General features: G+C 51.1%; 1 protein-coding gene across 1 annotated transcript in view; it reads right to left on the bottom strand.

Moving 5' to 3' along the window:
* RAB4A (RAB4A, member RAS oncogene family) overlaps positions 1 to 22,473 on the bottom strand; it is a 30,911-nt gene extending 8,438 nt beyond the window's left edge. Inside the window, exons 1-4 of the mRNA XM_063082733.1 lie at positions 22,283 to 22,473; positions 4,922 to 5,002; positions 2,678 to 2,792; positions 24 to 86 (exon numbers count right to left, since the gene is read on the bottom strand). Of these exons, the coding sequence (XP_062938803.1) occupies positions 24 to 86; positions 2,678 to 2,792; positions 4,922 to 5,002; positions 22,283 to 22,313 (290 nt within the window). The 5' untranslated portion in view covers positions 22,314 to 22,473. The remainder of the gene's footprint in view (positions 1 to 23; positions 87 to 2,677; positions 2,793 to 4,921; positions 5,003 to 22,282) is intronic.
* Between the last annotated feature and the right edge of the window lie 2,471 nt (positions 22,474 to 24,944).

The following is a 24,944-nucleotide window of genomic DNA, read 5'->3' on the forward strand; positions in this document are numbered from 1 at the left end:
CTGCCTCACCGCGGGCACCATACCTGGTGATGTCGTAGACCAGGAGCGCCCCGGCCGCACCTCGGTAGTAGCTTCTCGTCACGGACCTGGAAGAATCGCACCGGGCTTACTTCAGGCCTCGCAGACCCCTCCTGCCGAGCACCACCCACCCACGGGACACCCCAGTTCTGCATCGTGAACCCAACTGGGAACAGACACTAAAAGAGAAATAATTTGAACATCTGAATACATGTGAGGGGAGGTGTCCTGTCCAAAAGCATGTCACGGAGTCACGGACGTGCGGGAGCTGGGGATGTTGGGCTGGGCCTGGTGGCTGTGCTCTCCTGAAAGTGCCCGTGGAGGGGTGGGCACTGTCCCTATGGCCCACCATTGTCACAGCCCGGCTTGGTCCTGCTCCTCCTACCAGGACGCACCTCCCCTCCCCAGCCTGGAAAGGGGGTCCCGCTGCCCCGGTTCATCCACACTCACCTGCCCTGCCCTCACCTGCTCCATGCTCACCTCCCCTGCCCTCACCTCCCCTGCCCTCACCTGCTCCATGCTCACCTCCCCTGACCTCACCTCCCCTGTCCTCACCTCCCCTGCCCTCACCTGCTCCACTCTCACCTCCCTTGCTCTCACCTGCTCCATGCTCACCTCCCCTGCCCTCACCTCCCCTCCTCTCACCTGCTCCATGCTAACCTCCCCCACTTTCACCTGCTCCCCCATGCTCACCTCCCCTGCCCTCACCTACTCCACTCTCACCTCCCTTGCCCACACCTCCCCTGCTCTCACCTGCTCCTCCATGCTCACCTCCCCCATGCTCACCTCCCCTGCTCTCACCTGCTCCATGCTCACCTTCCCTGCCCTCACCTTCCCTGCCCTCACCTGCTCCATGCTCATCTGCCCTCACCTGCTCCATGCTCACCTGCCCTCACCTGCTCCATGCTCACCTGCCCTCATCTGCTCCATGCTCACCTCCCCTGCCCTCACCTCCCTGCCCTCACCTCCCCCATGCTCACCTCCCCTGCCCTCACCTGCTCCATACTCACCTCCCCCACTTTCACCTGCTCCTCCATGCTCACCTCCCCTGCCCTCACCTCCCCTGCCCTCACCTCCCCTGCTCTCACCTGCTCCCCCATGCTCACCTCCCCTGCCCTCACCTGCTCCACGCTCACTTCCCCTGCCTTCTGACCTCTCCCCTTTGCTCGATTTGTCCATTAGCAAAACAGAATTTGCTCTGGTACCTCCCGTCTTAGAGAACAAAACCAAAAGGTCTCACTATGTTCCTTTCCCTTCTCCACCCCTAAACAGCCTGTCCAGTCGCCTCATCCCCACTCTGTCCCCCATCTTCCTCCCTGTGCCAGCCCCGTCTGTCTTCTCCTGCCAGATCATTCCAAATCCACCCTGCTGGGCTGCCCTTCCCCAGAGCTGGGTCCTGCGTTCCCTATTCCATTAACGTTCGACCCATTTTCTCTCCAGCTCAGAATGCCTCTGTAAGACCCAACTGCTGCTCCCATCCCTGCGGAACTGCCTAACATGCGTCAGGTGGGACATTTACAAGGCAGAGCCCCTCTTCAGCCCCCACCCAGTGTCTAAAGCAAATCCTCTCTGCCCTTACCCTCGGCTCCTTCCTGTCCATCTCTGCATCCGATCTGATCCGTCTCACACACACCCTGACCTCTGCTGTGCCTCACAACCTTGACTCTAGATCCTGTTTGATCTCAGAGAGGGGACCTGGTGCCCTGCATGACAGACTCTCCACCCTGCCTCCCGCAGAGCTGACGCTCCCCCACCCCCGCAGCCAGGCACGTCCCGTCTTTAACTCCACTCTGAAATCATGTGGTCATCACCACGCAGTCATAACCACACAGGCTCCCAATCCTGGCTTTCCGGAGTTAATGCTGTGTCAGCCACTTCCTAGTCATGGCAGTGGGGTCTGAGACGGAGCAGACACACGTCTGATTAAATTCACCACCTGTATTCAGTGCTTGCAGGAGAACAGCGGTGATTGAAGATGGTTAGTGTTTTCTAAGCAATTACTGACCATTTAGTATGCAATACGTACCCAACTTTAATTAAATGAAATGTCTGCAGTGGGCATGGGTTTTATTTCATTGAATTTTGAAATGATAAATGTCCGTTCTGTTCTGACTTTGTACATCTGTGCGAGAAGCACAACTGAGACATTAATCCGCTTCCTTGCTTTAGCAGTCACAGAATACTGAACATGTAATTCATTTGCAGTGATCACAAGTCCTTGCTCTGAGCATCACTTGTGACTTTATGTGATAAACGTGTGGAGGAGTGAACACTTTGGGGAACGTGTATCAGCCATCAGAACGTGCTCTAGTTAATGTAAAACAAAACAAAACCCTCACGAGAGGTTTTAAAAAATTCTTCTTTAAAAGGGAAATATAAAAAAAATTGTTTGTGCTATTCCTTAGCCTTGACTTTAATCTAAAAGTGTGCGGTAGAGTATACATTCCCGCCCTCCCACGGCGGTCGGCCTCTAGGTTACAAAGCACTGGCTCAGGCTTCTACTGGATTCCACAGCAGATCAGCGCTGCGTGGAGCCGAGCGCAATTTTAGTTGTCCAGAGGTGAATTTTCTGAAATTGGTGCAAGGAAGGTTGAGAGAACATGATTAATTATTTCAAATCCAATTTTAAAATACTTTATTAAATCAGAGAAAAAGCTACCTGAATCGTTCTTGTCCTGCTGTATCCCATATCTGTAACTTCACATATTTACCGCCGACATTTATGATCTTTGAACCAAATTCCACTCCTATTGTATGATTTGAGTCATCTTTGACTAAAAAAGAAAAAGAAAAGCAAGCTATTTAATTATAGAGTATTAAGGTAGTAGGCTTATAGCTTTAAACAAATCACACTAAATCAAGGGTTACGTCAATGGAAAACATAATGTACTTTGGCCATTCCTTCCTCCAACCATTGGCTGATAAGAAGCATTCACTGTTCTGAACAGAATACACACAGCCCCTCTTCTTAAAGAGACAATAAATCTTTTTCTCAAAACCCATAAACAAACCACGCCCTTTACAGCCCAGGCTTGGAGGCAGCCACACCACATCAGCTCCATACCCGACCGTCCACTGCTGGGGTGGTCACAGATGGGCCACCTAAATACCAGCGTGCCACCCTGAATGGCTTAATGCCCAGTGACAGGCTGGGAACTAGGTAAATAATGAGGTGGTCCTAGTTTCACCTATTTGGACAGATAAATTTCTAAAGAAATAAAAGGAAAAGGAAAAACACTGTAGCCCACGAAGGAAACATGACAGACACCAAAGACTAAGGGAAAAGTTGCAAACAACTGAACTAAAAATAAAAAACAAAGCAAAAAACAAAACCCTGTGCATGTTGCAGGGGTTAGGGTCTCATGAATTTCGGCGTCTCATAGCAATAACTTGGAATTAATTTGTGGGAGAAATCAGTACTTCTGTCTGAACAGGCAGGAGACAGACAAAGTAAGCATTCTGCTACACTCAACTGGATGACACTGCCTGTAAAAGAAAATTTCTGTGACGATGACAGGATGTACTTAAATCAACTACCAAGGCTATATGGGCCACTGACTAGAGTGTATTTTATTACTGTAGAACAAAATCCAATTGTTCCAGAGCAAGGGGTGCTGCGGGGCAAGTGTATTTACAGTTTCCTGGGGTGGGGGTACAAGGTGGTGCTGACCGGGCCGGTCTGTCTCGGGCACAGACGGTGCAGAACTCGTGCGGGAACCGGGCTGGAAGTGAGCTGCGGGGCAGGGGGGGCCCTTGCAGGGTGACGACTGGCAGAGGCCACTGATACTACACAGCCACGGGAGAAGCAAGGTGAAGCCCCATCATCACTACGTCGTGAGAAGCTGGAGGACCCTCCAGGGAGTTCTCCTTGGAAGAGAGAAGGGGGACAGGGCTGGGCACTTGGCCCAACATCATCCTCTGGGGGTCCTTTCTGAGACCCTACAAAGCAAAGTCTCAGCAACTTGTAAATAAACTCGGATGACCAGAGAATGAATCCTTGTGAAATTCAGTAAGGACGGGGTGTGTGACTGACCCGCTGGGTCCATGTCCCTAAACAGAGGCTCCAGCAAGCTCTGGGTTGATGAACGTGGGAGCAGAATAGATTTCTAGAATTTATGGGTCCTGAGAACTCTCCACCAAGACGCCCCATGCGGCCTCTTTCCCCTTCAACACCGTCTGGGGGATCTCATGCGTGCTTGCCTAGGGCACACTTCATTAAACCAAATTAATTCTGTTTTTGAGCCTTCACACCGACTGCCACTAACAGACAGGTCACTCTCCACAATTCTTTCCATTATTATAAATGCACTGTTTATTTTAAGCGCCTTTCAAACCTACAGTCTTCTACAATCTTGCCAGGTCTCCCACAATTTGGAAGAAAAAATTCAACCTCCTTTACCAGAACAGTGCGGGTCAGCGGCAAGAGACTGGCTCTGTGGTCAAGCGCCTGCCAGCCTGTGCCCAAGAGCCCACTCCAACCGCCCTAAACCTCTGTTCCTGGCCTGCCAAACAGAACCGAGGCCTGGAACTCCTTTGCTACAATCCAAGGCCACTATGAGGACCAAACGCTGTTACTTTACCCAGAACGTACTCCTAGAGCTTCTCTGGCTGCTCTGCCAGGACATGGGATTCCTGCCAGAGAACCCCTGTGCTGCCTACAATGTCCCATTCTCTCTCAGCGTTGGGAAAATGTACCATGTGAGTGACTCCATGGTGGACCCCTGGAAACTGAAATGCTAACAATGTAAACTCGACTGCATGACCTTTCCAAGTTATTTAAACGTACTTTTAAACTACGACCTTTTTTCCCTGAAAAAAAAAAACGGGGAAGATTTACAGGAAGCAAATCTCAGGAGAGCCTCGGAAGACAGGCGGGAGGGCATGGCCATCGGAGGTCACTTACATTTCTTTTCGATGAACTGATGAAGCAAGCACGACTTGCCAGTTCCTGCGTTTCCAATAACCAAGAACTTAAACAGAAAGTCTGAAAGACAAAGAAGATCATGAACAACTTCAGAACGGGCGCTGTGGATTTACTCTTAGACTACAATCGTCAAACTGAACGGAACCTTAGCTGTTCACACGAAAAAGAGGGGCCTGAGTTTTCTGTGAAAATGACAGTAAACATGTTGACTTACCTTTTCACGTTTAAATGTCTTTGCTATTTGGCTTACTCAGTTATTAAGTAGTTTTCCAAACTGTGTTCTTCAAACAGTTTCTTTCGAAGTTGGAAGTTTGAAAACTACTCTTCGAAGGAATAAAACGTGTCCCTTTCCTTGCCACTATTCAAAGAAATGTGCACACTCACTTGCAAGCAAAAATATCCTAGAAATTTCAAGTGTTTTCTGTACAAAAGCCTGGTGGACGTCGAGGAGCCCCCTTCCTACTTTTTTTCGAACGCAGGTGGTGAGTTTCGTCTGCACTTGCAGATGGGTGTGGCCTTGGGCCTGTTCCCTGGTCTGTGACGTGTGGGAGGGACGGCTCAGGTCAGGTCTGGGTCGGCATTTCTAGAGTGAGATTTGTCTAATTCAGTGTAGAGAAAGCTCCTCATTTCTTCTTTACATGTAGCAATGCATTTAATTTGGTATATTATTTTCCACGAAATGGAAATGACGGACTGGCACGATGGTGCGTCAGCCGCCCACGTCACCCTCCGTGAGTCACTTGCTTTTCTGCTAGTGAAGAACCTTTGTTCTGCAGTCGGGTGCTCAGAAGCAGTTCCCTGTCCCTCTTACCGCTGAGTCCACCCTTAACACTCGATCCCTTGCACCTTTGGAAGGGTCATGCCACAGCCCTTCTCCAGATCAGACCAAGCACACCCTCGCCTGGCTGCCTTCCCTCCCCTAGTCAAGCTGCAATAGTCTGTGTCTGTGCTGACGCTTGGCCCAGCCTGGTCACCTGTTTCTTAAAAACTGCATCCGTCATCACTCAGGTGAAGCCTGCTCGGCCTCTTGTGACACTCGTATAGTATAAACAATGAAACTCACGGAAGGGTGCTGCTAGAATTACGTCAGCATTTAAAAATCCCAACAGTTTCAGCTTCTCACTGCGTGTTTTAAAAGCACGCCACGCCCAAGTTCACAGCGGCACAATTCACGACAGGCGAGAGGTGGAAGCAGCCCACGTCCATCGACGGGTGGACGGATGGACAGACTGTGGTGTATGCACACAACGGAATCCTACCTAACCTCATGAAGGAAGGAACTCCGACACCTGCTGCCACATGCACGGACACTGTCACAAAAGGACAAACACTGTGCGACTCCACTTGTATGAGGTCCCCAGAGTCGTCAAATTCACAGAGGCAGAGAGTAGAATGGGGGTTGCTGAGAGCAAGGGGACGGGAGCGAAGTCTTATTCAGTGGGTACAAATGTCAGCTTGGAAAGATGAAAACTTGCACAGACGGATGCTGGTGACGTACAACAACGTGATGTAATTAATGCCACTAAACGGTACACTTAAAATGTAAATTGCATGTTATGTACATTTTGCCATAATAAAAATAAGGAAAAATAACTAACACACGCCACGCCTAATCATTTTCACTGAACAGCGTTTACAACCCAGGAAACTGAAGGGGGGATGGTTAGGTTTGCCAGCTGGAAAGGGCACCGGAGCTTCTCCGTCTCATTTGAAATCCTCTTCTACTTAAGAAATAGAGCTCAGTCCACTGTGTGAGTTGTAAACAGAGGTAAGAGGAGACACAGGCGAGGAAGCCGGCAAGGCTGAGTCTTAAGAAAGAAAAGAGATCACACACAGCACAGCTCAAAGATTCGAACGTTTCTGTTCACAGGAACATAGGGAGGTGACTTCACAGATCCACGCGACCCCAGCGCTCATGCTCACACGCTCCGTGGACTGTGGCTTACAGCTTGCTCCTCGCCACGCCCATCCCGTCATGGGAACCGCCATCCAGCTGGCACCACAGCCTCGAATGGCCAAGGGTGACACATCGACTGAACTGCACCTTTCTGGATGAATGGTAATTCCTCCAACAAATGCTCCATACTCTGAAGCTCAAAAAGGTAAGAATTTGTAGTAAATAAAAAACCTTTTTGTTTGAAAACTCTTCTGGGTCAAACATCTAGAAATGCTGGATAAAATATATCATAAGTTAAAAAAAATGCATAGTCGAGCTTTTAGGAAAGAAAAGGAAATCTCCAGTCACTTGGAACATGGAGGGGACCGAAAAAAGCCAAGGGGGCACGGGGTGGGGCTGTCGGTGTCGGGTTGTAGACACATGGGCTTTGATATCTGTGTGGGACAGGGGACAGGAGCTGTGCCCGGAAGGAGAGAGTACAGAGCTGGGTCTGAGTTCTCTTCGGGCCTAGAGCTGAGTTGGGGTGGGCTAGGAAAAAACCCCTCACTAGCTCAGATGGACAAAGAACCTTCTCTGCCTCTGCCTGGCCCCTCAGCAGAATGGGGAAAACATTCCCCTTTGAAAGTTGTGGGCTGGCACCACGGGTGGGCTTGAAATTCGAATTTAAAGAACCATGTGCACAAGGAACCCCCAAACCAAGAAATTAGCAGGAATACAAATGGCTCTAGAAGGCATTTTTGTTGGCGTGCCTGTAAGGACACATCCTCAGCCCCACATACAGGGAATCCCACCACTCAGCTCCTCCGAAGACGAGCTCATACCTAAAACTACACAACACTCAAGGGGACAGTCCACCACCATGTGTGAATTGGCCACCGCAGGTGGTACACGAGCCCTTCAGGAATCTGACAAAAGACCAGCCCGAGAAAGCATCTTCAAAATGATCAATTCCATAAAAAAGAACCGCCTCCTGAAAGAAAGAATAGGATGCCTTGAAAGGATGCACGGACTTCCAGAACCCAGAACGTCCAGAAATAAACATCACAGGCACGGAGACGAAACGCAGGACCCGTGGACGGGCTGAAGAGCAGGACGGGCAGAGCCGAGGGGGTCGGCGGAGCCTGATGGGCACTTGGGGTTCAGGCCAAGAGAGCAGGGACAGAGAGCCACGGTTAAAAGAAACAACAGCTGAGAGTTTTACAGAGTGGAAACAAAAGGAATCATCAGAGTGAAAAATAACTGAATCATGGTAAGAATAAGTAAGTCTACTGTAGACGGATAATTGTGAAAAGACCGTGAAACACTGAGAATGGGGAAGACGTTCTCCGTGAAGACACTGGGTGTGGGGACCCCAAAGGTCAGAAGGCAGTGGGGCGCTGTCCTCACAGGGCTGGGAGGAGAGAACAGAGCAACCTTTCCAGTGTTGAACGTGGTGAGCAAGACGTTATCCCCAGAGCCAAGGGGACCTCAGCCTCCAGGCGTAGGGAGTACAAGCACTTTCCCTACTAATGTCACTAAGCGCAACTCAAAACCCATACCTTACGTGTAAAAGAAACAAGACTCTGAGAGCCAGAGAGAAGGCAGGTGGCCAGGGCCTTGCAGGCCTGAGAATGACACAGTGGTGGGTTTTCCTCTGGCCTCACATATCCCAGACTTGGAGCAGAACAAGCTGATAACCCAGAAATGCCAACAGGCACAGACAAAAATGTCCCAACAGAAGCCTGTTCTCTCCAGCCCTGGACCAGGAAAGGGGCTGCCAAGCGAGAGAGAAAGCCTCTGCAGGACACCTGCTCCACTCTAGTCAGCCACCACGGTGACACCCATGCCAGCTCTGGCTGGATGCAGAGCAGGATGGGGAGCCTGGACTTCCTCCCGTGCAAGGCTGTGGCGAGGCACCCCAATATTCCATGGAGGTGGTGTCAGAGAGGACAGGTGGGCAGCTGGGGCCTCCATCCCTGCTGGCGGGCAATGGGCCCTCTCTTGCCCTGCCACAGTGTCAGTGGAGACCACGGGGAAGGGGACCAGAACGCTCCCATCCCCAGTCCTAAAGGAGCACCCTCTCCTGTGCGGTGGAGGCCAGGTGGGGGTGTTAGTGCCCACGAGGAAGCCAGTTAAACAGAAGACTTAAACCCGAAAACGTCCAGGTTTCAGCTGACAATCCCTCACCATGCCAAGAACCAGCGGACGATCTCACAGGGAAAGAAAAAAGACAATAGATTCCAACGTCGAGCTGACAGAAGTGTAGAATTACCTGACAAATATTTTCAAGCAGCCATCAGGAACATGCTTCGACAAGCAACGTAAACATGCTTGAAACAAATGAAAACTCAGAAGTCTTCAGTGAAAAAACAGAAAGTCTCAGCCAAGACATAGCAGGTGTAAAGAAGAACCAAATGGAAAATTTAGAATTGAAAAGTATAACAACCAAGATTAGGAGCTCATTGGGTGGGCTCGACGTCAGACTGGAAGGGACAGGGGAGGACTTTGTGAGCTGGACGCAGCTCAGTATGAAGCATCCAATCCCAACAGCAAAGAGAAGGAATGGGCCTCAGGGCCCCGTGAATAGCACCAGAAGATCTGCCACTTGAGTCACTGGTGTCACGGACAGAGCAGAGACAGAGGGTGGCTCTGAAAAGGCACTCAGAGAAACCGTGGACGAGAGCTTCCTAAATTGGTAAGAGACATAAATCTTCACATTTGAAAAGCCGACTGAACCCCAAACATAAGAAATCCACGCCAAGACGCATCATAATTAAACTTCTGAAAACTAAAGACAAATTCTTGAAAGCAGCCAGAGAAAAAATACTTTCTCTACAGAGAAAAGCAACCCAGACGACAGCAGATCTCCCATCGGAAACCCCGGAGCCAGAAGGGCACGACACGGCATTTTTCAAGGGCTGGGAAAAAAACAAACAAACAAACTCTGAACCCAGAATCCTGTACCCAGTGAAAATACCCTTCTGGAATACAGAGTGAGTCAGACATTCGCAGATGAAGACAAAGATTAACGGAATTTATCCCCAACAGACCTACCCTGCAAGAATGGCTGAAGACGCTCTCCAAACAGAAAGGAAAGGGTAAACAGAGGAACCTCGGAACACGGAAGGTGAACATGTGGCTTTGCTTCCTCTGTTCTCTAAATTGTGTTTGACGGTTTAAGAAGAAATGGTAACATCAATATGATTCTAAAAACACGTAAAGGGAATACTGAAGAACATTCTAAGCAGGGGAGCATAAAGAGATGCAAAAGAAGGGAAGGTTTCTACTTTTCACCTTAACTGGTAAAATAATGACAACAGTTAACTGTAATAAGTTATGTATACAGTCGGCCCTTCCTACCTGTGGATTCAATGAACCTCGGATTAAAAGAGTTGGAAAAAGGAATAAAAAAATAATTTAACAATAAAAATATACTAATAAGCAATAGAATATAACAACTATTTTCATAGCATTTGCATTGTGTTAGGTATCATAAGTTGCACAGAGATGATTTAGAGTATACAGGAGGACGTGCATAGGTTGTGTGCAAATGCTGCACCGCTTTTATCAGGGTTAGGGTTAGGGACAGATTTTGGTATCCATGGAAGGTCCTGGAACCAATCCCCCTCGGATACCGAGGGACGACTGGATACAACGTAACACCTACAGCAACCACTAAAAACAGCTATCGACAGAGATACATTTAAAAACACTAAGTAAACCAAGTGGAATCCTAGAACACTGGTCAAGTCATCCCCAGGCAGGCTGAAAAAGGAAGACAGAATAATAAGAAATAGAACGGAAAACAAAAAAGTAAACTGAACCTAAGTCCTGCTATATCAATAGTTACATTAAATGAAAATCGAACAGATACGCCGATTAGATAACAGACTGGCAGACTCGTGTAAAACACACGACCCAACTCTATGCCGCCTGTAAGAGACTCTCTTCAACTGTAATGATACAGGACAGAAGCAAGATACATCCTGCAAACACTCAGCAAAGGACAGCAGGACTGGCTGCATTAATAGCAGACTTCAGAGCAAAGAAAATGACCAGGGACGGAAAGGACCTGTTAAGTAAGACGTTAACTGTTTGTTTGGCCGCTTCTTATAAAACTAAACATTTAACTACTGCATGACTCAGCAACTGCACTCCTAGGCATTTACCCCAGAGAAATAGAGACCAGGGTCGCACAAAACCCTGCATATGAATGTTTACGGCAGCTTTATTCATAACAGCCAACAACTGGAAAAACCCCAGATGTTTTCAACAGGTGAATGGTTAAACAAACTGTGTGGCACATTCGCACCACGGAGTAAAAGGACTGAGATGTTTATATACGCAGTGACCTGGACGACTTCCAGAGAACTATACTGAGCAAAAAAGTCAATCCTCCAAAATTATAACTGCCAGATTCCGTTTAGACAACATTTCCCAAATGTCAAAACTATAGAAATGGAGAACAGAGTCGCGGTTGCCAGGGACTGGAGTGGGAGGGGTGGTGGCAGGAAGAAAGTGTGTGTGTCTATAAAAGGTCAACAGGAACGACCTCTAGGGTGATGGAAATGTTCTGTACATCAAGTGATACTGTGCAATGGTGTTGCAAGATGTTCCCACTGGGAAACCGGACCCCCCTCCCACAACCAGGCACCCCGTGCCAGCACCTTGGGGCCCACCCAGGGACCCAAGTCATGGAGAAGGGGACCGGAACCCCCTCCCACAACCAGGCACACCACACCAGCACCTCGGGGCCTGCTTGGTGACGCGAGACATGGATCCGGGGCCTGGACACTCTCCACAACCAAGCACACTGCCAGCACCAAGGAGCATGCCAAAAACATCACCTCCATGTGGTGGCCCAGCACAGCCACCACAACAACCTTGGCTGCCTTGAAAGTGGCTAGACGTCACAACTACCACGCAGATGGTTCACAGCCACTGCAGTGCATTGACACAAGGAGAGTCACCAGCAGAGATAAAGAAGAGGATGTCTCTCTCCACAAAGCCCATTCCAGAGTGACAGAAGATGCATCTGCTCTATGATAATATTGGGGGACCTGATCACACCTCTCAGCATAGGACAGATCATCTAGGCAACAAATCGACAGAGTAACCATTACTCTTTCCGAGGGAGAGAAGAAATCTAGGGTAATTAGAGGGGGCAGGGAGAGGGGAACAGGAGAGATTGGACAAGGGGCATAGAGAATAAGTACGATTTTTAACAATATATGTGCTAGTAATATTGATTTGATCAACATATCTTAATGTTGAACCCCCAAAATATGTATAATCACTTTTGATTCAATAAAAAATTTTTAAAAAATGTTCCCACTGGGAAAAACTGGGTGATCTCTGTATTTTTTCCTTAAAACTGTACATGAATCTATAAGAATCTCAAAATAGAAAGTTTAACAAAAAATAAAATATATTATTAGACAATGACTCTGTGAGTTTACTACGCACCGTCCCCAAACTGAAAAAATCACCAAAGGATGCGTTTCAGGAAGGAAAGACCACAGAAGGAAGACGGGCAGAGATGCAGCCACGCTGTCCACTGCCACATTTTCTGTCTGGGGAGACACATGTTTGGCTAAAACAGATAAAGCTAAGTGTCACAGGGGGCAATTCTCATAGGTAATAAGAACCCAGCTTTATGAGGACTTTTGGTTAATGTGGCATGATCTGGATTAATTCTGAAATCGTTCCGGCTGGAATGTGCGGCAGCGTCACGTTCTCTCCTGGGAGTGCTGGAGGTCTGCTGGGTGGTAGCCGGGATGGCCTCACACCTCCTGTCCCCACGTCAGGGTGAGGTAGAATGTGCGTGGCTTTTACGGATTTATTCTGTTTCAGAGCCTGGGATTTCTTTCTTTTTCTTTTCCCTTGCTTGAAGGTGGATGACATACACATCACATATCACGTACATGTTTTAGACGTGAAGTGTCCTGTGCTTAACAACTACAAAAAGCCTTACCGCAGCAGGTGAACAGCCGTATTACAGAGCAGTTAGTAAGAGCAAAATGCTTCGGTGGGTCGTATTAGATAACTAAAGGTGAACTAGTTAAATAATTACGTCTATTTAATTAGATTTGGTGTTTATTATAATGAGTGCTCATTTGAGAGCTCAAAATCACACAAAGAAATTTCCTCATCCAATTTAAGGCAATCACATTCACCTGATGAGCGTTTCCCCAGGAAAGAATTAAACAGGAAGGCAGGGGACAGACCGTATCCCAAAGTAGAAAACCTACAACAGCTATATCCCACTAATGAACTTTAAAATTTCATATGAGAAATGTTAAATGAAATCATAGAAAAGGTATCAAATAATTAGAAATCAGCCTTGGGCAAATGTCAACCATTCGGGAACAGAGACAAAATGCAGATCAGGAAAAACTGGCCTCCAAGCCCCTGAAATAGCACAAGGCCACAGGATCAATTCTACAGGAGGAACCTCATGTGGCACTGACTGACGTGGACATTCACCCCCAGCGACCTCTGTTACCTAATCTCCCAGACCACAGCAGATTAAGAGCACATGCTAAGGCAGGACTGAGAGCCCCAGGCAGGCGGTCACCTAAGGCAGGTGGCCGCTGACACAGGGGACCGGCCATAGCCACAGCACATTCTGTTCAACAACTGATAGCCAATAATGACCTCGAGTCTGCAAGACACGTCATGTAAGTCACACTCAGGAGACAAGGTGACGTTTGCTTTCCTAGATTCTGCCCCAAGCCATGGCCTGGCTTTTGTGATTTCCAAAGGTCTGCGTGTCTCAGTTCCTGGCAGAAGAGGGTAACCTCTCGGGTGGCGTTGGAGTCTGGGCAGAACGAAGTCATTCTGAGAAGGATCCTCGGTTTCAGGCTTCGGGATCGACACCCAGAACCGAGAAACTGAAGGTTCTGGGAAGGAGCAGATCCTGCAGCGAAATGAGCTGCACATTGAGAGACTAAACTAGACACACTCGTGAGCCCGCGGTGCAGCTTTCCGGGGGCAGGTCTCACAGGGGCTGAGTAGAGAAAAGAACCCGAGACCAAGGGCACGGGGGATGCCTGACGTGGGCAGCCCTGACGACGTCCACGCCACCTGAGGTGGGGGCAGAACCGAACTGCAGTCGGCAGAGGAGCACAGGCAGAGAGGCCGTGGCCGAAGAGGGTCGGGGCAGGTGCAGCTGGAGTGGCTGTCTGTGGAGGGCCCACGGCCGGGGCTGGTGCGAAAGGAGACGCAGGGCGAGGCGGCCTGACACGTTGGGACAGGCCGGAGCAGAGGGCAGGGTCAGTGCAGGCGAGAGGAGCAGGAGGTGAGCTCAGGCCGGGAGGTGCGTCCGCAGGCTGCAGGAGGAGGGAGGGGACAGTCTCCTGACCCTCCAGTGGGGCGAGAACGTGCTGGAAGAGAGGCGTTGAGGGCTGACAGTAAGGCAGGGGTGGCCGGGAGAGGAGAAAGGACAGCCGATGACTGCCGAGCGCCAGCAGGATGCAGAGGCCACCCAGGTGACAGAGAGCTCCGTGCGACAGGGTGGGCAGAGGCTGTGTAGCCGGGGCCGGGGCTTTGCTGAAGGACACAGAAAGGAAAGGTGGAGGAAAGCCCTGGGTGTCACATCTGGAGAGGAAGCTGCTCGTCCCCTGGAAAGAAGGACCAGGAGCCTGAGCTCTTGAAGTGAAGACTGGGCAGAGTGGGAAAGATCTCAACCAGCGGGAGGTGACGCCGGGCAGCAGCTAGGACAGCAGCGCCTGAAGCGGCTCAGAGGGTGACGAGGCTGGAAGTCGAGGGACAGGGACGGTGAGCTGCTGACCGGCCCGCTGCGAGCACACCGCGGTCCCCCAGGTCAGTTGGGGGTTGGGGTAACCACGTTGAATGAGGACTAACCCTGAGGTCACCAGATAACTGTCACGAGCATGATGTGTAGGACACAAGGGGACTGTAGCTGATGTGGCGGGTGGTCTGCCTACCAGCCAATGCCCCAAAGCAACGTAGGGAAACAACCCCAAAGCTCTAGGACAGACTTTGATTATTTTAATCCAGTCTCGGTCATTCCCAGTCCCCCTCCCCTTGCCAGAGACCAGATTAGAAATACAAGCTTAAACTGCTCCGTGCAAGGCATCACCTGGCCATGGAACTGGTCCAGGTGGGCACCTGACCTACCACGGCCCCAGCCAGAGGCGGGGGAAGGACTTTCATAAATGCAAGAAAGGCCCCCTGTTCTCCAAGGACGGACAGGACGAGGTACAGCTGATGACCAACAGCCACTCCACGACCTGACGGACAGGACGAGAGCAGCACTGCGGGGACATGGGACGGACCCAGGTCCTGGACAGAACCGTGGAGCCTCTGAATCAACCAGCCCTGAAACCTGCTCTACAAGTGCCTGAAACATCACATTTTCTTATTATTTAAGGCATTTTGGGTTGGGTTTTCTGTCACTTGCAGCCAGAAACATTCCACCTGATAAAATAACCAAAAGAGCTAAGGATCCAAGATCTTTCAAACAGAAAGTCTGTTAAGCATAGTATGTTTTGAAATTTTATCTTTGGCCCTATAGAGTCAAATTATAATCAAAAGGTTGCTAATTAAGCATGGATTTAGAACAAGGGGAGTTTTCTCAATAAGCATCCTCTTAGTAGCTACTAAGACAGACATCTGAATGCTTCATGACCACAAATTCAGATCACCTGATACATCTGTCACCATGATGGGGACACGTCTGCCACTGGGGGCTCCCAGGCCGTGTCCCGGGTAGGGTGCAAGTGCCCCCAACCGTCGTGGCTGGCACCGCCAAAGCCTGTCTCTGTGACTCTTCCACTCCTGCTTGATCATGCTGTCTCTTCAGGAACAAAGTGACATTCAGTCGGGCAGCATGGGAGCCCTGCAGCCCAGAAACCCAAGAACCTCTGCCGCTCTCTGCCGTGATGCACTGTGAACTGGTGTCGGATGGGAATTCTCAGAAGGGAGATTTATTTTCCTTATTTTCAAGCTCTGAAAGGATGACTTGTGTGACCTCTTTAATCCAAACAATGCAGTCTATAGAACAATGAGAGTTGCATTTATATTACATTTATGTTAAAATAATATATACAACGAATATTTTATATTTATATTATACTTATTTTAAAACAGTGTAACAACTGTTCAACTTCTACCATAAAGAAAATAACTAAACTATGCCGTAAAGTCAGGTTCTCGATTTATCCTGGCTTTCGTTTCATATTCTGTAACTGAGAGGTAAATGCATCACCTCTCAGTGCAATCAAGTCAAAGGCACTTGGGGAGCCAGCTACGTTCAGGAGCTACTCAAAGCACTTGGGGACAGAAGGTCACCTAAGCAGTCCCCTGCTTTCAAAGAGCTTACAGTTCAGTCTTGAGAGAAAGATCTGCTTTGATCCCAACTGAGGGTTGGCTAACCTGCAACAACACAGATCTACAAAAGTCCCCACAGGCAGTGCAAAGACATGGCACTATTTTGTGAGTGCTGTACTCACATAGTGACTGGTGTAAGCAAATGGACAGCAGAAACGACGTTGTAACTAAAGGAGCACACTCTGTAACATAGTCTTAATTACAACAAAGGAGAGAGATGCTTTCTTTTTAACTCACCAGCTTCTTTTCTGCATGATTAGAAATTCACATTTGAAAAGAAAACGATAAACCTCCCTCTAAAACACATCCTCTCATTAATAATTTATTAGCATGTTATGCACGGCATCTCTTCTTGCCCCAAGTCTCAATATTGTTAGATGCTTTTTAAGATGCTTAAATGCCAAACACACATAAGAGAAATGGAAAGAATTAAAAGACTATGTGCACTAAGTACTGTCGTATAAGAACGTGCCACTCTCAGTAGTGTAGGGTAGCATCTGGCTGTGACATTGCTACAAAGCATGATTTCTCAAGGTAGCACACCCACGACATGGATTTATCTGTGTTAGTCAAATCTCTCTCCACATAAACTTACTTTGTTTGAAAATCAAACAAACCTTAAAAACCCCCTTAGAGGAGGGTTCCAAAGGAAGAAATGTGTAGATATACAGTGTTTATTTGACTTACATCTGTGCTATGGTTTGCTATCCTTTAGATGTGCCTTATTTTTTTCATCCTTTAATTAAAAGTACCCTGCACATCATTTTAGCTTTTAATCTGTATTCACAGTTACCGAGGAGCAAATGTCAAGTATTCAAACATATGGAACACGGTTTATTACTGAAATGAGACTGGCAGAGAGAGCCGTGATGTTCAAGGATGAGCATCAAAGGACATTCAAAGGCTCCCTTCAGAGGAGTGAATATTCTAATAGAGTTATCAGAATTTGGAAAAAAATCCCTCACATCAGTCTGACAATCTCTAGAGGACACTTTAAGAGAAGAAATTAAAGAAACAACATCAGCTTCCTTTTCACTCCAAATAAATATTTGGAGCAACGCTCACTAATACACTTGCACTGCAAGGGTGATTCTATAATATTGAATCTTGCAAAGGAATTCTGTTATGGATAACTCTGTACAAAGAGGCCCAAAGTGTGAAAGCTTCTTTAAAAAAGTCAGTGGCGTGGTCCTTAATAAAAGAGATATTACCATTATTACAGCTAGGAGTAAAAATTCACACTTATGCTTACATGAAATGGTTTTTCAAGAAGCTCAAAAAGCTTTGGAAATACCATTTACTTAAATCATCATGACTGCCCTGTAAAGCTGTGGCAAAAGTTACTAGTAGTCTGGGCTCCAAAATAAATGCTACCCAGCCTCCCTCCAGCTCGGCCCTACCAGAAATCCCTGCATCCCAGGCCAGGGAGCGCGTGTGCCCTCTGACCCCGGCGCTGCAACGCTGCGCTGCTCGGGGCAAGTGCTCCCGTCACTGCCACGAAGAACTCTGCGATGGATCCCAGTTTTCTTGCCTTAAAATCCATTAAACTGGCCCTAATTTGACTTTCCTTTGCCTCTTCCAGGGTAAACAGTAACTTCAACTAGGTGGAAGTCAGCTTGAAAGACTTAAAAATCAGCTGGACTCGGGAGATAGGAATGAGGAAGAAACAAAATAGGTCTAACTCTGCCCAGGCAAATGGGCACCCGGGAGAGAGAGAAGACCGGGGAAGAGGAGGGAGTACTTAGCCGGGTTTGGGACTGTTTTAGTCTCCTTGGTGTCGCTATAACAGAATGCCTGAGGCTGGGTGATTTATAAAGGACAGGGGCTTATGTGGCTCCCGATTCTGGGACAGCTGCATCTGGCACGGGCCTCAGGCTGCTTCTACTCATGGTGGAAAGTGGCAGGCGGCGGGTACAAGCAGATCACATGGCGAGAGGAAGTGAGAGTGAGAGAGAGAGAGAGAGAGAGAGAGAGAGAGAGAGAGAGAGAGAGAGAGAGAGAGAGAGAGAGGAGGTGCCAGGGTCTTTTAAACAATCAGGGCTCGGGCTGGCCCATGACTCACTCGGGAGAGTGTGGTGCTAATAACACCAAGGCCACGGGTTCGGATCCTATATAGGGATGGCTGGTTAGCTCACTGGCTGAGCGTGGTGCTGACAACACCAAGCCAAGGGTTGAGGTCCCCTTACCGGTCATCTTTAAAAACAAACAAACAAAAACCCAAAAGCAATCAGGACTCCTGGGAACTAACAGAGCTAGAGCTCACTCAGGCCCCCCACCCCCGGGGAGAGCATTAACCCATTCATGAGGGATCCGCCCCCATGACTCAATCGGTTCCCAACACTGCTACAGTGGGGATCAGACTTCCACATGAGTTCTGGGAGGACAAAACATCCAAACTCCATCAGGGACAAGCTGTGTTTGGATGCCCCTAGGCCACCCAGGTGGAGGACAAGGTAGGGAGTTGAAAATACAATCTTTAGCTTGAAGCGAAGGCGCTAACTGAAATAGATTTGGAAGTCACCAGAACATCAGGAGCAAAATCACAGGCACGAACTGGAATGCGTTATAGTTCACGTGACTGTAAAAATGACTATGAGCTTTTCTTTTTCTAAGGAACGTTGTTTTCAGAGTTCTTTGGCATGGAGCCATTATGTAGCACAGCGTCTTGCTATTCAAGGTGGTCCCTGCACGACCGAGGAGCTGGTCACATGCAGAATCTCCCCCCCTGCCCCCACCAGCTGTGGAATCAGGATCTGCATTTTAACACACCAGGGGGCTCGTGTGCTCCGTAGCTGGAGAAGCGTTGGTGCAGCTTCTAAACTCTGCTCCTTGAAACGCTCGCCAGTTTTCAGTGAATGAGAAAAATACAAACATTTACAATCATAAATGTGTTCAACTTAAAGAACTGTCCTTTGCTGTGATGTTAACGCTTCCTCTGTTGACACGTTTACCTGTCCTGTCCTTTACGAAATTGAGTAATGGTCGTTGTGGTGATTTCCCCAACAGCAGTTATTTTATACTTTGTTGGAAATGGGCAACTTTGAGGACACCCCCCCCACTCCCTCTTGCCTTATCAAGCCTAAATTTCTCCACCGCTCACGTTGTGCTGACTAACGCCTGTGTATGAGTTTCCCAGGGCTGCTGTCACAAAGTATCACCAAGAGGGTGGCTTGGAACAAGAGAAGTTTATCGTCTCACAGTCCCAGTAGCCTGCAGTCTGGAATCAAGGAATCCTGGAATCAAGGGCCTCTCTGGAGGCCCCGCGGAGGGTCCTTCCTGCCTCTTCCAGCCTCTGGTGTTGCCGGCCATCCCTGGCATTCCCTGGCATTCCCTGGCTTGTAGCTGCCTCTCCATCTTAACATCCTATTCTCTCTGCATGTGTCTGTGACCAGGTGTCCCCTCATAAGGCCACCAGTCACTGAATTAGGGCCTGCCCTAACCCAATGACCTCATCTTAACTAAGTACGTCTGCAAAGACCCTATTTCCAAATAAGATCCTGTTCACAGGTCCTGGGGTTTGGGAATCGAACATATGTTTTTTGGGGGGGACAATTCAACCCACAATAGCCTACAATGAAACATTTTTAAGAGAAAATATTCTGATAATTATTAAAAGTATATGGTAAATACCATAATACTGTGTTGTTTTCAAAACAAAGCACAAAATAAAAATACTGAGAGTATATTATAATAAAATTAGCACAGGGCCTTGAATTGTGTCCTTCTGTCTCATAAATTGTTTCCATTGTAGACGGCAGAAACTCCAACATGGACAAATTTGTCTTAGATTTTTCCTCATTCTCAAACTGCCTCAGCACCTAAATTTAAAAGAAAAGTTTCTGGCATTTCCCACCACGTATACTTTTTAGCTCCTTTCTAAACATCACTACTTGACATCAGGAATCACTTATGGCCAATTTGCCATCTCCCAGGTCTCGGATGGCTGCAGTGGAGTTCCTCAGAAAGTCCCAAACCACACTAAGTGGCTGTGGCTTTAAGGATGTTGTGACTCTAGCGACATCTGGAGAACTCTGTTTCAGGGGAGTGATATTCAGACCGAAGGTTTCAATCTGAAACTTATCTGTTTAAGATTTCACTTTTTTACTACAATGCTATAAAACTACAGTATTCATGTGGTTAGTGGCTTTAGAGCAACACAATGCTGAATGCTACTCAGTCTACGGAAGATGAAATACAGCTTTAATGTGCGGAAAAGCAGGTAGACACACCTCACCAGCAGTGCATTTATAAATAAGCTCTGGTGTTTATTTTCCATCCCGTCCCCACCCAGCTACACAGAGCCTGCTTTTACAGGAGGGAGAGAATCAGCACAGAGCACAAAGGGTATTAAGACTAGGCGGACATTCCTTCGCCAGCTGAGAGGCAAAGGTCCAGAAGGAAGGACCTGGTTGCTTTACCTCTGGAGAACAATACCGTGCAAACACGGCCAACAGTAAGCAAAGGTGACAGCCTAGGACCTGGCTTTGGGTGACTTTCACTTTAGGTTGGCAGCTTCAATTGCTAAACTTTCTCTTTCTAAAGCTCATTTTCTACTTACTAGTTTCTGTTGGTTTTCAATTAGTTTCCTCTAATTTCCTCTATTGGAAGAAAAGATTAAATTCAGTTATTAAAAAATAAAAACACATTGGAAGGTACCATGAAATAATACTAATGGCCAAAACCTTATGAGCAGGGTTTAATCAGTTAATCCATAATGCTCAGAAGTTCTGCCGCCTGTGTGAGGTGAAGGAGACTTGCCAAAGGTATGCTCCATGGGATCAACGCTGTCCTGTCATCTAAGAGAGGTGACAGTAAAAACTCCGTCTCCTGAACGCTTGCAGTCCTTTCCTACTCATTCATGACCCCCACCTGGTTTTCTTTCTGGACTTTCCACCCCTCCCTAGGGATCTTCACCAGGTTAAAGGGGAGAAAAAAGATGCAGACGACGTGGACACCATTTCCAGGAGCATCTGCAGCTCTGACAGCACCATCCTGACGAAGCCAGCACTTCCTGGATGACTTTCTAAGCCTTCTAGGAATAAACGGTCACACCCTGTGTCACCAAGAACAGGGCAGTCCCAGTCACAGGAGTTGGTGAAGGTGTGTGTAGTGATCCCAGCACAGAAACCCTCTCAGGAGAAAGACCGAGACCTCCCAAGGCCTCTCTGCTGGCTGTGGAGCTCGAGGCACAGCCCTTCCTCCAGGGCCGTCCCCACGGGCTGACACCTCCGTCACCCGGGTCTGGGACAGGTTTCTTTCTAACACACTTTCAGGCCACATTCCTTCAGAACTCTTGCTGGGTCCTAACCATGTGTCTTCATGTCACTGGATTGGCGCTGCCGCTCAGAGCCCACTCTGCTGTGTCCCGCAGCACCTGCAGCCCGAGGTCACCCCCACCGTGTTTGCTGACAACCCGGGACCCAGGGGGGACAAGAGTGACTGGGCTGGAGGGATAAACTTCTGACCTTCAGCCGCTCCCAGGACTCGGTCCAAGAAGCACACGCCTGACAGAGGGACTCGGGCTCGGTCAACATGTGCTCGGCCCTGACACGAGGCACACGTCGTGTACTCCTGCCAGCAGGGGAAGGCAGCGCAGAGTGACAGCCCGTGCACCGGAACGCTTCCATTTATCCAAAACTATCTGCCCAGCGCCTGCAGGTGTGGGTGCTGCAGGGAGACGAAGACTGAGCCGACCGAGCTCGCTTCCGAGTGTCCATGGTCGCAGCAAGGAGACAAGGCACATTTATAAACTGCCACCATGCTCCTGGAAAGGGACCCAGGGACACGGGTCCGTCTGTCGCCGCCTCCTCACGGCCACCCCAGTGCAGAGCACAGAATTCCAGCCGGGACGGCCCGCCCGGAGCCTGCGAGCGACACGCCGAGGTGTCCCTGAGCCGCTGCGTCCCTCGCTGGGGACAGCGTCGCCCTGAACGGAGCCCCAGCCTGGCTCCTCGAGCCCCGAGAGCCCCAAAGCAGACGACGAAAGGGAAACGCGGGCGCGGGCGCGAGGGGGGCGGGGGACCCTGCGAAGGCGACCGCGCCCCGCCCCGCCCCGCGGTCCCAGCCCAGACCCCGCCACCCCGGGACCCCGCGGCCCGCGCCCCCCTTACCGTAGGTCTCGGCCATGGCCGTCTGCGACATCGTGGGGCCGCCGGGTCGCCGGCTGCAGCTCAGGCCAGGCGGGGCAGGGCCGGGGTCCGTCCGCGCCTGGGGGGAGGGGCGCGGGGCGGGGGACCGAGGAGGGAGGGCCCGGCTGTGCCCAAGGCCACCGCGGCCACCGCGGCTGCGGCCCTGCGGGACAACGGCTCCGCGCAGGCGCACGACCTGGACCTCAGCCCTGACCGAGCAGGAGGGGTGGGGAGGGGAGGGGGAGGAGCAGGGGGGTGGGGGGAGGGGAGGAGCGCGGGAGGGGAGGGGGAGAGGTGAGGGGAGGGGAGGAGCATGGGGAGGGGGAGGAGCGGGGGCGGGGAGGGGAGGGGGAGGAGCAGGGGGGTGGGGGAGGGGGAGGAGCGGGGGAGGGGAGGGGGGAGGAGGATCAGGGAGAGGGGGAGGATCAGGGGGAGGGGGAGGAGCGGGGGAGGGGAGGGGGGAGGAGGATCAGGGAGAGGGGGAGGATCAGGGGGAGGGGGAGGAGCGGGGGAGGGGAGGGGGAGAGGTGAGAGGAGGGGAGGAGCAGGGGGAGGGGGGAGTGGGGGGGAGGGGAGGGGGAGGAGCAGGGGCGGGGGGAGGGGGAGGAGCGGGGGAGGGGAGGGGGAGGAGCGGGGGCGGGGGGAGGATCAGGGGGAGGGGGAGGAGCGCGGGAGGGGAGGGGGAGAGGTGAGGGGAGGGGAGGAGCAGGGGAGGGGGAGGAGCGGGGGCGGGGGAGGGGGAGGAGCGGGGGAGGGGTGGGGGAGAGGGGAGGGGAGGAGTATGGGGAGGGGGAGGAGCGGGGGCGGGGGAGGGGGAGGAGCGGGGGGGCGGGGGAGAGGGGGAGGAGCGGGGGAGGGGAGGGGGATGAGCAGGGGAAGGGAGGGGGGAGGAGGATCAGGGAGAGGGGGAGGATCAGGGGGAGGGGGAGGAGCGGGGGAGGGGAGAGGGAGAGGTGAGGGGAGGGGAGGAGCATGGGGAGGGGGAGGAGTGGGGGGAGGGGAGGGGGAGGAGCGGGGGAGGAGGATCAGGGAGACAGGTAGGAGCAGGGGGAGGGGTAGGAGCGGGGGAGGGGAGGGGTAGGAGCGGGGGAGGGGAGGGGGAGGGGTGAGGGGAGGGGAGGAGCGGGGTAGGGGAGGGGGAGGGGTGAGGGGAGGGGAGGAGCGGGGTAGGGGAGGGGGAGGGGTGAGGGGAGGGGAGGAGCGGGGAGCTGGGGGAGGCGGGAGCGGGGGAGGAGGAGCAGGGAGGGGGAGGAGTAGGGGGAGGGGTAGGGGAGGAGCCAGAGGAGGGGGAGGAGCGGGGAAGGAGCAGGGGAGGGGTGAGGGGGAGGGGAGGAGCGGGAAGAAGAGGAGGGGGACAAGGGGCGCGAGTCCGACGCGGGGTCGCGGGGTCCCGGGTGTGGCGCGGGGACCCGGCGCGCTGTGACACGTGCGCTGTCCCCGGCCTGGCCGTTCGCCCCGAGGGCCGAGTCCGGCCGAGCCGGTTTCAGGTCCAGGAGGGCGGTGGGTCTCAGGTGACGGTGCACCGGCGACAGTGGCAGGAAGGCGGTCCTTCTGCCGAAGTGGCTGCCCCGGGAGAGCAGGTGTCGCCGGTCGTCATGTGCGGCTCAGCCGGGAAGCGCTTCCTTCGAGCGCTGTGCTCGGTGCCCGCCCTCGGCTCGTGGGTCCCCGGGAGGCGGCAGGTCGGGGGTCCAGCCAGGGTGGCCCCGGGGACCGTGGACGGCGGCCTCGGGGACTGTCCCCTGGCCCCCGCTGGGATGCGTTTCCGGGTGGGAGTCCGGGTGTTCGCTTTAAGGAGCGAGACCGAGTTCAGACGCCCCTTCTGTTGGGAACGTAAAGGTAAACGTTTACCGGAAAGAGAATTTTGGTAGGGAGTTGGGGCCACCTGCGCGTGTCCAGGGCCACATCGTGTCTCATGCGGCCCGGCCTTGTTCACATACTAGGGGATCACTCAAAACGTCCTGGCCGAGCTCCAGGTGGCCGGGCGCGTCCCTCCGGTCCCTCTCTCGTCCCTGCACGAGGCTGGCATCGGACCCTTCCCCGGTGGCCGTTTGGCTCCACGTGTGCTCTTGTCTCTGATCCTAATGGCGAGTAAATGTCCTTGCTGCTAAGTCCACGTCCTTGCTGGACTGCTGGGACAGTTGTCACTTCTGGGATTATTCTGCATGTTTCTTGTTCAGTGGCTGGGACACGTTGTGGCTTTCGTGTCATTCTTTCTGGCCTTTGGTTCGGCTGAGGCTCCTGAGCCCAGCAGACTGACTCTGACCAGACCATTTCAGAGCAAGGACAGTGGTCCCGGAAAGTGGGAAGAAGACGGAGGGGACAGTGCCACCCCAAACTCTTCCCATTTCCTCCTGCCACAGGCGGCTTCGGACAACGAAGATGTTGAAATGCAGTTACAGTTGGCATCAGTGACTGAACCTGGGCCCTGAGAGCCCTGCAACCGGGACAGGGCAGTGGAAATAAAAACCGCAGCTGCCATTTCAAGCTGTGAGCATTTTTCTATTGGAGCACAAAGATCTAGGCCTTTGGGAAAGACTGTTTTGGAAAAACCACTGGAAGAGATTATTTAATTTGCAGATGTAAAGTCAGTGTCACGAAATACACAAGAGCCAAGGTTTGAAGGAGACAACATCCTTGAATGATG

Source organism: Cynocephalus volans, chromosome 18, assembly GCF_027409185.1.
Source record: "Cynocephalus volans isolate mCynVol1 chromosome 18, mCynVol1.pri, whole genome shotgun sequence".
NCBI lineage: Eukaryota > Metazoa > Chordata > Mammalia > Dermoptera > Cynocephalidae > Cynocephalus > Cynocephalus volans.